The sequence below is a fragment of the Muntiacus reevesi genome, chromosome 2 (assembly GCF_963930625.1).
Source record: "Muntiacus reevesi chromosome 2, mMunRee1.1, whole genome shotgun sequence".
Taxonomy (NCBI): Eukaryota; Metazoa; Chordata; class Mammalia; order Artiodactyla; family Cervidae; genus Muntiacus; species Muntiacus reevesi.
In genome coordinates, this window is record NC_089250.1 from 2351028 (window position 1) to 2365349 (window position 14322).

Genomic DNA, 14322 nt, shown 5'->3' on the forward strand with positions numbered 1-14322 from the left:
GCAGCACAGGAAACAGACTCAGGGAAAATCTGAGCCCTCCCAAGTCTCACTGGACCTCTGCACTAGCCCAGCCACCGTCACTTCTGCAACACAACCGAATTCTTTCAGCACTCGCAGACGCGGACGGCTCCCTCGCCGCGCGATCCTCCCCTCCGCAGTGAGCGGACTCGCACCAGCCCGCTCCGGTACCGTCCGCGCCGCGGCCGCCCGCGCACCGAGCTCTCGCCCGCCTCCTGCCCCCTCTCGCGGCCCCCGCCCCCTAGCTCGCCCGGCTCCCTCCGACCGCCACTTGGAGGGATTCCCTCTCTGGCGGCCCTGCAGCAGCATCCGCTGGCCTTATTCGCGGCCCCGGGAGCATGGATCTCCGCAGAAGAGCCCTTCTCGGCGTGAATGGACTTCGAGTTCTCCTGATGCTGTTCCGTGAGTAGCGTTTTGGGGACGGTCAGAGCAGGGCGCACTCTTTGCAGCGAACGAAACGGGCACCGTAGGGCAGGTAGCTTAAGGTCAAAAAGTGGACCTCACGTTTTGCGGGTTGGTTCTCTTTGGGGGGGCGGGGGGTTGCGGAGGGCCTCCCCCTAGGTAGCAGGGAATTCCCCAGAGAGCCACACACCAGTATGGTAACCCCCAGACACGGTGCTCACGCGGGCCTGCTTGGTGGCTTAGAGCATCACCTTTGTGATGGGGAACACATGTAAATCCATGGCTGACTCATGTCAATGTATGGCAAAAGCCACTACAATATTGTAATTAGCCTCCAACTACTAAAAATAAATGGAAAAAAAATTTTTTTAGCAACAACAACAAAAGTCTAAAATGAAGAAAAAAGGCCAATCGGATTACAAGTCATTAAGGCTTTAAATGTTTTCTAATTTAATTTTATTATAAATTAGCAGCAGTCGAATTTGTTGCGGCTGGGGCAGAGAAACGGCCCGCAGAGCGCGTGGTAGCCGGCGAGGAACTTTGTCACCCCGAAGCCTGCGGACCGTGATGTCTCTCCACCTGAGCCCCAGACGCGTGGGCTCGCTGAGCCCCGAACAGATAGGATTTGTTTTTTTCCGCAGATACAGTGGCTCGAATCATGGCAGAACAAGAAGTGGAAAATCTCTCAGGCCTTTCCACTAACCCTGAAAAAGATATATTTGTGGTGCGGGAAAATGGGACGACGTGTCTCATGGCAGAGTTTGCAGCCAAATTTATTGTCCCTTATGATGTGTGGGCCAGCAATTACGTGGATGTAAGGCACTTTTTCCCTCCCGGCTTGTTCCTAGGGCTCCAGGGGCGAAGGGCACCCTCCCTCAAGACCCCGTGAAGACCTGGGTCGCCCGCCTATTCCCCCCTAAGCCCTGCAGGCTGCTCCTGAATGCTGCATGGGGGTTCCGGCTTGTAACGCCTTCTGCTCGCCCCGCCTGCTTGAAAAGTAACCCCCACTCTCTCCGCTCCCCTAACGGCCGGCCGGGTCTGCACGCAGAGCATCTAACCGCATGTTCCCGGACCTGAGAGCGCGCGCGAAGGAGCGCCCAGGCGCGCCAGACCCGGAGTCTGAACCCGCCGCCCTTTACAGCCCCCACGGGGGCCCGCGCGCTGAGGGGTGCGGGGCGTCTGTGTTCCCAGCTGATCACCGAGCAAGCGGATGTCTCATTGACGCGGGGTGCCGAGGTGAAGGGCCACTGCGGCCACGACGAGTCGGAGCTGCAAGTGTTCTGGGTGGACCGCGCGTATGCACTCAAAATGCTGTTCGTAAAGGTAACTGCTAGCGAGGCTGGCGGCGCCCATGCAGACTCCGGGTGCGGGTGGGTGGGGGCCGCCCCTCTGCCTCCCCGGCCCTCTCTGCGCGGGCGGCTCACGCGCACCTCTTCTGCTCGGCAGGAAAGTCACAACACGTCCAAGGGACCCGAGGCAACGTGGAAGCTGAGCAAAGTCCAGTTTGTCTACGACTCCTCAGAGAAGACCCACTTTAAAGACGCGGTCAGTGGTGAGTAGAGGTCAGCCGGTCTGGAGAGGGACCCTGGGAAAAAGCAGACGCTGCTGGGATCACAGGTGTGGAAGCGGAATGCCTTAGGGTTTTGGAAACGCCCCGGGCTGGCTCTCTGGGATGGAGGAAGAGAGCGCATCTGGGTCCTCTGGCCTTAAGGCCTTGGAGAGGCGCAGCAAACTCAGGGCCTGACGGCCTTCGCCATAGCCTGACCGGGATGAGACTTCTCCTGAGGGCCTGTCTGCCCGGGGCTGCCTCAGGATGGTTTTCTCAAGATTTGTCCTTTAGAGGAATGCGGAGAAGGACAAAGGCTGTATTTTTATTTCCTTCTGCACCCCGGTTTTTTCTTCTTATGCGCTAAAATTCCAAGGGGGCAGTATGACTTTCATTTTGGGTCAGAATTTGATAACCTTTCAGATCTTTTGGTCCATGGCTCAGGCCTCACCATCTTCAGTCGACTGCAGACACCCCAGAGTGGATTCTGAACTGTGTCCTAAATTTATTACTTTTTTCATGCCCATCACTCCATCAGCTCACCCAGATCCTCCAAAAATATTGTGGCAAGGAACATCCAAGCTCCAAATAATAATGTTGGCATCTTCAGGCACCATCCAAGACCACATTTAAATTTATATATTTATTTTGTAGACTGTCTGATCTACTAATAATGAAGCCATCCATCACCTGGGCACCAGAGTTAGGACAAGATTTTTATTGAACATATACAAAAATATATATGTTATCTCTTCCATTTCACCCCTTATCATCTAGTAAAAGGGAAATTTCGTCTCTTTCTCAAAATTTATATTCAAATATTTCCCACAGTTTAATTAGACTGAAAAAAGAAAAATTTTAATCCTGGGAAGGAGAAGAGAGAGGGTGGCAGGCTTCCAGAAATTTGGTGTCTGGACAGGGGTATCAGCCCAGAGCACTAGCAGCTGCTGTGCTTTGCTGAGAAAGATATTTTATTTTTTGCAGAGCAGTGTGAGATGTAGAAAACCAAGTCACTGTTCTTTGCATATTTTTGGAATCTCTGTTAGATCTTATATAGTAAAAAGGATTGGAGGTTTAGGTATCACTCTCTGCTTCCAAAAAGAATTTCCAGATTACTGTTTAAGGAGCCCATGCTCATGAAAGGACAGAGGCATTCACATTTGCAGGGCCTTAGGCAGACAGAGTAACAGGGCATGCCAGCGAGTGGGCTAAGAGGCAAGAGCCAGCTGTCTGGATTACCATGAAGAGGGTTCTGCTAGCCACAGGAGCCTGACCATTGCTTTGGACCCTTCCTGCAGCTGGGAAGCACACAGCCAACTCGCATCACCTCTCTGCCTTGGTCACCCCAGCCGGGAAGTCCTATGAATGTCAAGCTCAGCAGACCATCTCACTAGCCTCCAGCGACCCACAGAAGACAGTCACCATGATCCTGTCCGCGGTCCACATCCAGCCCTTTGACATCGTCTCTGACTTTGTCTTCAGTGAAGGTAGGTGGGTGGGGAGTCCGGAGGAAGGAAAGAAGCCGAGGTTGACTCAGGCTGGAGACAGAAGGTGACCTGCAGGGCGCCAGGCTGTTTCACTTGGACTGTCTCAGGGTAGCACGGCCCTGCCTCCCTCTGTGACGCGTCTTAAAGACTAAAGGAAGCCAAATGAAAAAATGGCTCTTCCTGCCCTTTCTCCTTCATGTCCTTCTTTCCCTTTCTCCTTCTCCCTCTGTTCCTTTTTCCTTCCTCCCAATTTCCCTTATTTTTCCCATTGTTTTCTTTTTCCCCTCCTTTGGCAAAAGAGGAGACTGGATAGGAAGACAGTCAGCTGGAAAAAAGCCTACAATTTTGATGCAAGGTTCCCAAGGAAAAGGCAGCTGAAAATTCCAAGCAGTTATCTAGAGAGCCGTGGATTGGAGAAAGGTCTTTGCTTATATGGGTTTCAGTATCTTCATTGTCTCTAGACACGTCCAGCCCTAGGTTCTACCACTGTAAATCTAAGTTTTGTGTGATCAAAATGCGATAGGTGTGTGTGTGTGTGTGTGTGTGTGTGTGTGTGGCTCATGAAGATATGCCTCTGTCCAGCGTTCATATTTATGGGGAGGGACACCAGAGAGGCCCCAAGGAGGGAAGGGTCCCTGATCTGCTCCCTCTGAGGAGTGCAAAAAGCTGCTTCTCAGTCTGTTCTAGCCCTGAAAGGGGATCAGGCAAGACCTGGCAGAGGCATGTGGAGTATCCACATTCTCTTGGTTTTCTGCATTCCAGCAGAGGTAGGGGAGCTCACATTCTGCAGTTTGTCCAAACATAGCAAGAATTTGCACTGGACAAGCATAGGGAAAGCAACTTCCTCTAGTCATTTGTTTTCTCTCTCTGTGTTGTCTAGAAGGGGCTTCCCAGGTTAGTCAGGGTAAAGAATCCACCTGCCAATGCAGGAGACGGTTGGGAAGATGCCCTGAAGAAGGAAATGGCAACCTCTACCAGTATTGCCTGGGAAATTCCATGGACAGAGGAGCCTGGTGGGCGATAGTTCATGGAGTCACAAAGGAATTGGACATGACTGAGTGACTAAGCAACAACAATTGTCTAGAGGAGGTTGCTAGAGACAGTTTGATATTCTCATTTATTCTTTGTGGTTAAAAAATGAGATTTTTGGTTGCTTTATGGATGCTCAGCTCTGGGCTGGGGATCCCCAGGTGAATGCCACCATTTAAATGTGTAGAATATTAGGGAATCCTGCTCTGGTCACATGCAAATCATTAAAGAATTCCCAAGGTATCCAGCTTTCATCAACTACCCCTTTCAAAGTACACAGAAGATTATTCACACACAAGTACACACAAGTTCACTCAAAGTACACGCAAGATCATTCAGAAGGCCTTTGGGAGTTCCTAAGTTAAAGTCTCCTTGAGGGAAAGGCCTGCTTTTTTCTCGTCTTCATATTTTTTAGCACCTAATACAGTGCTTGGCACATTGCAGCTGCCCTGTGAACTTTGGCTGAATTGACATTCCGAAGCTGTGGGCTCGGTTAATGTGTGCATGTGCTGTGCTTAGTTGCTCAGTCCTGGCTGACTCTGTGACCCCACGGACTGTAGCCCGCCAGGCTCCTCTCTCCATGGGAATTCCCCAGGCAAGAACACTGGAGTGGGCTGCCCTGCCCTCCTCCAGGGGAGCTTTCCAACCCAGGGATTGAACCTGCGTCGCTAATGTCTCCTGCTTTGTCAGGCAGGCTCTTTAACACCAGTGCCACCTGGGAAGCCCCAGGCTCAACTAATAGAGAGCTTCAAATGTTTCAGTGCAAAGCAAATCAGAGTTTAATAGATTTAGAACAGCAGTGCCACCCTCACCTGTTATGTGGAGGTGAGTCCACATTCACATTGTTATGGGCTGTTATGGGCTATTCCATCTTAATGTGTTTCCTACAAAATTGAAACTAAACGTCAAGATGTTAACACTCAAAAATACTGTTGGTTATGAAGGTATTTATAAAACGGAAATGTCTTTCTTAAACTCAAAATCTTAAATATAATTAAAAGTAATTGGACTTAATTAGTGACCAGAAATTCACTTTGAAAGTTTTGGATCATGGAGTCCGCAGAGTCCGTACAGTAGACACTTTCGAGTTTACGTGTACTTTCAGTAGTCTCTGATTATCTTTGTTTCCCTGGTCTGCTGTTTTTAGGCACTTCTTCACTTTTTGTACCACTGGTGCTATAATTGCTGCTTTTACTGTTTCCTTACATCTCACCCCAACCCACTATGGATTATTTCTAATTCGTTGCTTATAGGCATTTATGAATGGAGAAATCAAATCTCACGGATGTTAAAGTTGTGTACAAAATTAGAGTAAATGGGTACCAAATAAGGATCGGGGCCACTTTCCTAAAAATCAGCGATTATTTTAGCATAGACTTAATGAACTCGTTGTACAAAAAGCAGTTTTAGTCCAGTTCCAGGGTCTAAATGGATTGTCTTAGAGAGTTTGTAAAGACGTGAAACTTCCTAAATGCAGATGTATTCAGCACAGGCCAATTGGACTTGTCTCACCAAGGCTTTTCTGGATAATAATTAGGATGTTGCCTCCTCTATGGTGCCCTGGGGCTCACGCCTTGAAGTTCCTGGGAGGAGGCAGGCCGCGTTCAGAGTCACTCAGTGGACTGGTGTGCTTTTGTGTGGCCGGGCTTCTTTTGTTGCCGGCTCCTTGCATCTGTGCCTCTCACCCCCTGCCCCTAGCACATTTTGTAAGAGGTCATTTTACTTGTTTTAGTGGAATCTGAAAGATTGCTTTTGGAGTGCCTTTTCAGAACCCGGCACTTGGCCCCCACTTCCCAGAACAGAAAGAGGCCCTGGCTGTCTGGCCGATGCCTTGTGGGCGTGAGTGGGGGCTGCCCGCGTTGGAGTGGGGTGGTGGCGTCTGGTCACGTGTCTGACACCCCGGCAGGGCTGTGTATATGGCTTCTGGCACGTGCGCGCAGGGTCCGCCGCATGAGGGCATCAGGTGAGCTAGTCTCCCAGCTGCCTGCGTCACAGGGCCTGAGAAAAGCGAGGGTGGACACGCACGCCGCACTCACAGAGCCGCTCAAGTGGGGCTGGCATCTGGATCACACAGGCCCCTTTAGGGCCTTGAACTTGGCTGCTGTCCTCATCCCGGATGAACAGCCGTCTGCACCCTGCGCAGCTCTGGCGATCTTTTATCCGTGGTCTGCAGGCGGGGCCCACGACGCCCCGGTGACGCTGGTCCATAGAAAACTGTAGGCAGCCGGGGGCGCGGGGGGCGGTGCTGGGGGACTGAGAGATTTCGAGCCGATCAAGGAAAATGATGTGACAATGAGAAGCAGTGACGCGCAAGCTTCCCGGGGGGCACTTGGGCACGGTTGTGTGGGGACCTTCCAGAAGGTCTCTGGGGGCCGCTATCCTGGGGATGGTGAGCGGGGTGGGAGGGCCCTTGTGTCTGGGTGATGCCCCCTGACAGCATGGGGAAGGGTCCTGGGGCCCAGAGTTCTGGGGGCCGCAGAGCTCAGGGCTTCTCTCTCTTCAGAGGGGAACAGCTGCTGGGTGGGGTTTGTGTCCAAAGCGGGTAGGCCCTAAATGACCAGACCTTCAGGCCATTTTAAAGATGTTTACATGTTTAGTTGTTTAGATGGTTTTTTAAATAAGTGAATGTGTCAAAATTTGAGTTTGGCACAGGCGGGCTTTTGAGTTAATTGGTCTCAGCCTGCAGTGCAAACATAAACCACCAAGGGGCCAATCTGTATAGGCTGGCTTCTTTCTATAAAAGATACAGTTGGTGTGGCGACGCTCAGTCTGCAGTTCAGGGCAGCTCGCCTGTCCCTGCTGTGTGGGGTCCCTTGTCTTTCCCCAGCTTGTTCCTGGTGGTGGGGCCCTTTGAGGTTCCGGAGACTTTTGTGATGGGGGTGGTGCCTCCCCGGGAGGGAACAGAGCAGACTATTTCAGTGGCTTGAGTTAAAGGCAGCTCTCATGTGTAATGACAGAAGAAATGCACTGGAATACGAAGGTGCCTCTGTGTCCCTTTGTGAAATGTTCAGGCTTAATGGGTGTTTCAGTCACCACATACACACTGCTAAGTCGTGTCTGACTCTTTGCGACCCCATGGAGGTAGCCCACCAGGCTCCTCTGTCCATGGCATTTCCCAGGCAAGAATACTGGAGCGGGTTGCCATTTCCAGAGCCTTCTTAATTCTCCCGGGGAGACACAGACAGAGAGACCTGTGAAGGGGGTGCTGAGACCCCCCGTTTAAGTGGAGAAACAGGCGGAGGGAGGTGAAGGGACCAGCCAGGGCTGTGCTCTGGTGGCTGCCAGCAGTGTGACTGGAGCCTGTCTTTGGGTCTCAGAGCCTGTACTCTTAGCATCTTCAAAGCAGGGGCCACCTTCAGAAAGGTGGTCGGGTGCCCTGAATTCCTGAGCTCTTCATCATTGTTGCTGACAGTGGGATTGGGAGATACCACTTGATCTGCACTTTACCCAGAACTCTGAGAAAAACAATCTGTATTCTATTGAAAATGAATGCACACCATCCCCAGCAGAGTGCCCCGAGGCTGGCTGCCCTGCTGCAAACCAGGGAACGGTGTGCTGATGCCGATCCAGAGCATTGCATACTCCTGTGGTTTACCTGGAACCTCCCAGCCAGGAAACATACCACCTGGGTAACTCATCCTTCTCAGGGCCTCCTGAGGAGGCATCCAGAGAGAGACAGTCTTGTTATTAACACTGCAGAGAGCTGTGTCCAGGGCTGGAACACAGAGACCCAGGGCAGGGCCATGTCACCAGCCAGTCATAGAAAACTGCATTCTTGCTACTGTCCTGAAGCCTAGCGTTTTAGGTGGGGTTCCCCAAGAAACAATCCTCCGTAAGGATGTAAGGGCAGGTAGCTTATTTAGGTGTTTCTAAAAGCACTGCTCGGGGAGTGGGAAAGTGAGGTGGGAAGGCTAGCAGGTAGTGCAGATGCGTAAGTGAGCAGGAACCCCGGTGGGCACTGGGGCCCACCCTGATGGAGACTCTGGGGAAGAGTGTGAGTTACCCCGCCAATGGCCATCCGCCTCTGATGGCTCTCCGGGCTGTCTAAGCTGCCCTGGAGTTAAAGCCCGTGGGAATGGGTGGGAATGGTGACTGCCAGGGGCCTAAGGCCCTGTCGGTGTGTGCTGCGCCCCGTTCCGGGGTGTAGGCACCCTCCCCGTCCGGTGGAGCTCACAGGAAGTAGGAAGGAGTTTATCGGCACTTCCCGTGCACACTGTACCTGGTAGATCAGCTTCCATCAGTTACCGCTTCTCTTATTGACTGCTGTGCTTACATCTTGCTGCGAGTATCTGCTTATCTCCAACTGGAGATCTCCAAAGCCCTCTCATCTTAGCACTTTCTCAGTACACAAAACACATTTTGCTGAAGTTACAGGAGTCTCGAGCCAGCCCAGAGAAAATATGAAAAGAGGAGCAAGCCCGTTCCTCTCGCTGCCCTGTCAGATGGCAGGGCATGCACAGCCGGCGTTGTTGCCTGCTTTCTGCAGCCGGAGGGCCCGGCGGCACCAGCAGAGCTGAGCAGTCGGCTTGCCCATCTCCATGCTGCCCGTTTGGAGACAGTGAAGAGTTCTAACATGTTTGCTCATCTCAAGGAGTAAGGATAGCTTTCAAATGCTCTGGTCATCAGGCAAAACAGAATAAATCTCACATCTGGAAGAACACCCTAAGATGCATCAGCATTGCAGTGGTGGCACCAAGGTTGCGGTTGAGGGCACCTGAGGGCACTGGCGGCCGCCGGTGACACCTCTTCTGTCTGATCTGACTGCTTGTCGTTCTTTCTGACGACTGCTCTGGTGGTTGCCTTTCTTCCAGTCATAGACCATCCACCCTGGGCCTCTGTTTTGTTTTCTGTAGAACCATGAGTACAGCCAAGGCAGAGGCGTGAGGGAGCCCAAATCCTGTGGAGGCGGACAGAGAATCAGGGGTCTCTGGACGCCCAAAGCTGGATGCTGAGCTGGGCTAAGCCGAGGGATGCTTTTCTCCCAGGCAGGGATCGAGGAACCATCCTCTGTGCTTATATAACCTGTGGGTTATCCCATCAGTTTACTGCACAGGATCTTAACCCTGGTGTTTGTAGGGTTTGTGGATAGAGTTTGGGGCGGGGGGGGGGGGTCTGTAAATTTCAAAGGGAAACATTTGCATCTCTATTTTCACTGATTTCTAATTAATATTTAACATTTCCTTGGATTATAAATAAAGGTAACAACCCACAGTAGCATGAGTCATACCCATGACTTTGTCACTAGTAGAAATCATAGACATTTTCTGCCCACATTTTGTGCAAATCTTGCAAAGTAACAATTATGCTTCTCACTGCTTTGCAATCAAAGCCAGCCTACATGTGTGCCAATAAATACATATATAACTGTCCATTGAATTATTTTAAAATATTTTAATAGCTGATTTCAGTGTAGTCCATTTTCTGTGTAATCTTATGTTTCCATTTTGTGCTTTTATAAGCATTTTTCTGAGAAGGGAAGATGGTTTCATCACACTGATACCAAAAAGAGGATAACTCTGCTTCAGTGGGTCATGACCAGCACTATTCTATTTATTTTTAATGGTACTCACGCCTACTGTTTACCACAATGATGTGGTAAGGATACACAGCTGGATCACAAGGGAACCCGTGTGCATGTCTCCTCGTGGTGGCTCCTCCCAGGACTGAGCACATCACACACGCTCTTCCCCCAGCAGGGACAGTGCAGCCACACACGTGTCCCCTTTCTTCTCCGAGCAGCCCATGGAAACTCAGTGTCCAAGATCATTATGTGGGGCCAGCACTATTTTAAATGAAAGAGAATAGAACGGAGGATAACTTATTAGAAGCACAAAGTAAAGATAACCATTGTTTTATGAAACTTTGGTTTTAGTTATGTGTGTATACATATGTTCTCGGTTGTGCTGTAAAATGTTGCTTTTCCTGGGGACTAAAGGCAAAGTTTGAAAACAGGCTAAAGCCTGAGAGGGCAATACGTGCCTTTCTTTTATGGATTCACAATCTCTCATCTAAAATCCTTGGGGCCAGATGTTTTTCAGAATTTGGACTATTTTGTTTTTGTCTTGGTTTTAATTGGGATCTAGTTGCTTTACAATGTTGTGTTGGCTTCTGCTGTACAAGGAAGAGGGTCAGCTCCGTGCACACATGTACCCCACCCCCCACCTCCCCACCCTGCACCCCGCCGGCTCCGTCACCACGGAGCCCTGAGCTGAGCGCCCATGCTGCGCGGTGGCTTCCCATGGCCATCTATTTTACATGTGGGAGTGTGTGTCTGTCAGGCCCCAGCACCCAGATCACCCACCCTCCCCTCGTGTCCGCGTGCCAGTTCTGTACATCTTCATCCCCATTCCAGCCCCACAGATAGGTTCATCTGTACCATGCTTCTAGATTCCATATATATATGCGTTAATGTCTTTCTCTTTCTGACTTACATGGACTTTAGGAAGATAATGCAATGCATCATCCGTATATTATATAAGATCCAGAAGAGCCATGGCAGCCCCTGTAATAAATATATTAATGAATCTGTTCCCTTCAACGAAACACACGAATCTTCATGCTAAAGAGGAGAAGAATCAGAGCAGCCTGACATTAGTTCAGGCTAGCTTTTTCTGTCAAGTGAATGATACACAGAACTTGTTTCTGGAGCTTTGTGGGTTTTGGAATGATGAATCAGGAAAAGAGAACTCAGGAATTCCTCTTTATTTGACCACTTAATGATTGAGGGTGGGGGAGGATAGGGATTCAGTGTTTTTCATGATAATTTTTGACATCCCCTTATCTTCCTGTAATTACTTTTGACCTGTCCATAGCTTTTTTTAAATGACTTTTTGTTTTTGATGTGGGCCATTTTATTGAGTCTGTTACAGTGTTGCTTCTGTTTTGTGGTTTGGGTTGTTTTGGCCATGAGGCATGTGGGGTCTTTGCTCCCTGACCAGGGAAGACAACGTCTTAACCATTGGACCACCAGCCCAGACAAGAAGTCCCAGACTTGTCCATAGTTTAATACTCTCTTTATATCCTCTTTCTTGTTATATGTTAAGTTTGGTTATTTTTTCTAAGGCAGCAAAAAGTTTTTTAAAAAGTGAACTATTTTAACCATAATTTTTTGCCAAAATACGTCATGTTTTTCTCTTGCATCTTCCTTTAAGGATGGTATATTAGACGTTATTTCCCATAAATACATGAAAGTCCTTATCCCCTTAAGGATAATACCTTTGGCACCATAATTTTAACACCAGTTCTGATGTGTGGGGTTGTGGGGTGTAAACCCACCAAACTCTACACTTTTAAAAGATGGTACTATAATGTACATATATCAAAATGCACAGATCTGAAATATTAACTCAGTATGTTTTTACCTAGACTTGCAACCACACAACCTGCACCTAAATCAACACTGGAGTATTTTTTTCATGCCTGAAGTTCTCTGGTGTCCTGTTCCCCAGGACACACTGTTCCCCACTTTTCTGACTTCAGTCACCATAGACTTAGTTTTACCCATTCTTGAACTTCATATAAATAGAGTCATACAACATGTACTCCTTCGTGTCTGACTCCTTCGTGTCTGACACTCACCATCATGTTTTTGAGATGCATCCATTTTGTAGCCATAGTTCATTCCTTTGTATTGTTTACATTCCATTGTATGAATATACCAGCATTTATTTATCCATTCCACTTTGATAGACATTTAGTTGTTTCTGGTTTTCAGCTATTATGAATAAAACTTCTATGTTCAAGTTTTTTGTGTCTGTGTGTTTCCATAGTTCTTGGGTAAATTCCTAGGAATGGAATGCTGGGGTACAAGGTAGGTGTATACTTAAGTCTACAAGAAACTGCTAAATAGTTTTACAAAGTGGTTGTATCATTTCCCACTGATGGTGGATAACAGTTCCAATTGCTCTCTACCATTGACAGCACTTGGTATTTTCAGACTTTCTGAAAGATGTCTATTTGTCTGTAATTCTGTGTATATCAATAACAATTTTTTAGGATTAAATGAAAACTAAAAATGATGGTGGCTGTGTCTAATGCAAAATCTCTGAAATTTTACATAAATTACCTGGATGTTTAAAAAAACGTTTTACTTTTGGTTGCGCTGGGTCTTCGTTGCTGCATTTAGACTTTCTCTAGCTGCAGTGAGGGGGACTGCTCTTTATTGTGGCGACAGGCTTCTTGTGGCAGCGGCTTCTCTCGCTGCGGAGCAGGGGCCCAAGACACAGGGGCTTCAGTGGTTGCAGTGTGCAGACTCTAGGGCATCCAGACTTCGCTAGCTGTGGCTCACAGGCTTTAGTTGCCAGAGGGATGTGGAAACTTCCCAGAGCAGAGACTGAGCATTGCAAGGTGGATCCTTATCCGCTGTACCACCAGGGAAGTCCTGGATGGTTTATTAACCTAGGCGAGGAATCCAAGAACTTGAATGTTGTCCTATTTAATTGATAAGTTTTTATTTTACACTGTATAGAAATATTAAGGGATTAAGTCTTAGACTTGGTTGGGAAATATTGTTTCTGAAGAAAAGATCTCCCTGAAGTTTCCTTGAGAAATCTTTCTCTCAAGGTGGGTGGGTGGTGGGCAGGGGGTGGGGGGGTGTTGATGGATACAATTGTATTACAATGTTGCATTAGTTTCTGTTATACAACATGTGAATCAGCTATGTGTATATACATATTTCCTTCCTTTTCTTGAGAAATTTTTTCATCTCTATCTGCCTTTTGGTTTTGTTAAGTGGACTTAATTAATCATAATTAATCATAATTCAGAATATGTTGGTAGGAGTTAATCATGATTCAGGATCTCTTGGTAGGAGCTCATTGCCTCTCTTTTTCTTTCAAATTTCAGAGCATAAATGCCCAGTGGATGAGCGGGAGCAGTTGGAGGAAACCTTGCCGCTGATTTTGGGGCTCATCCTGGGCCTCGTCATTGTGGTCACGCTGGTGATTTACCACATCCACCACAAGATGACTGCCAACCAGGTCCAGATCCCGAGGGACCGGTCCCAATATAAGCACATGGGCTAGAGGCCGCTGGGCAGACAGCCCGCAGCCGATCCAGCCGGGGAAACAGCGGCACTTCCTGCCTGCACGTGGGATACACCAACATAGCTCCAGGCACACTGACTCGGGTACGCAAGGCTTGCTTGGCCTGCATCCACGCTCACACCTGGGATGGGGGGTTCTTCTGGATTCATGGGGTGAATGACATAGCCCTTCCATGCTGAGAAGTGGGAGGTGTAGGGTCAGCCAGCTTTCATGCTTGTGGTGGCTTGGCTTTGACTCTCCAAGGAACAACAGATACAACTCGGAGGAATATCTGGCTCTGAAGTGTAAGGATTGGAACCACAGTTCTTTTGGAAAGACACCCCTTAAGGTTCAAGAGGAACATCTGATGCTTTGCTCCCTTGAACACAGATGGCTTATCCTATACTATCGTCAGCACACACAAAATACAGCCTCATGCTCCCTGCAGCAAGACCCCTGAATGTGACCCATGCTTCTGGCTGGCGTTCTGCATGTCTTGTGATTGTCTCGGGAATGTTTCACTGCTCCCTGCACCCAGCGAATTCACAGCACAAGAGCCTGTTTAATGTAACTATGCAGAGTGGTTTGGACTTTGTAATATGTCAGGTCCAGGTATGGGGGCCTGAAGAATCAATCCATGTGAGCTTGTCTCTCAAAATGAATTAAAATACACTACTGTCTAGTGTTTGGCTGCTGCCTTGAAACAAGATGACAAAACCAAAAATGGCTTGTGTGGCATCTACAGGAGAGAAGGGGATGATGAAGATGGGCTTTTCATTCCTGCAAGAGGAAAAGCCAAGAAAGAGCAGGAAAATAA

General features: G+C 48.8%; 1 protein-coding gene across 2 annotated transcripts; it reads left to right on the plus strand.

Annotated features, from left to right (window-relative positions):
- Window positions 1–356: 356 nt before the first annotated feature.
- On the plus strand, window positions 357–13505 carry LAMP5 (lysosomal associated membrane protein family member 5). 2 transcript variants are annotated; one of them, XM_065919531.1, is made up of 6 exons: window positions 357–420; window positions 1062–1234; window positions 1612–1743; window positions 1867–1972; window positions 3265–3453; window positions 13327–13505. In XM_065919531.1, exons 1-6 carry the CDS (start codon window positions 357–359, stop codon window positions 13503–13505), a joined length of 843 nt encoding a protein of 280 aa, XP_065775603.1. The 2 variants fall into 2 exon arrangements, with proteins under 2 accessions (XP_065775603.1, XP_065775604.1); XM_065919532.1 differs by lacking the exon at window positions 1612–1743.
- Window positions 13506–14322: the final 817 nt, after the last annotated feature.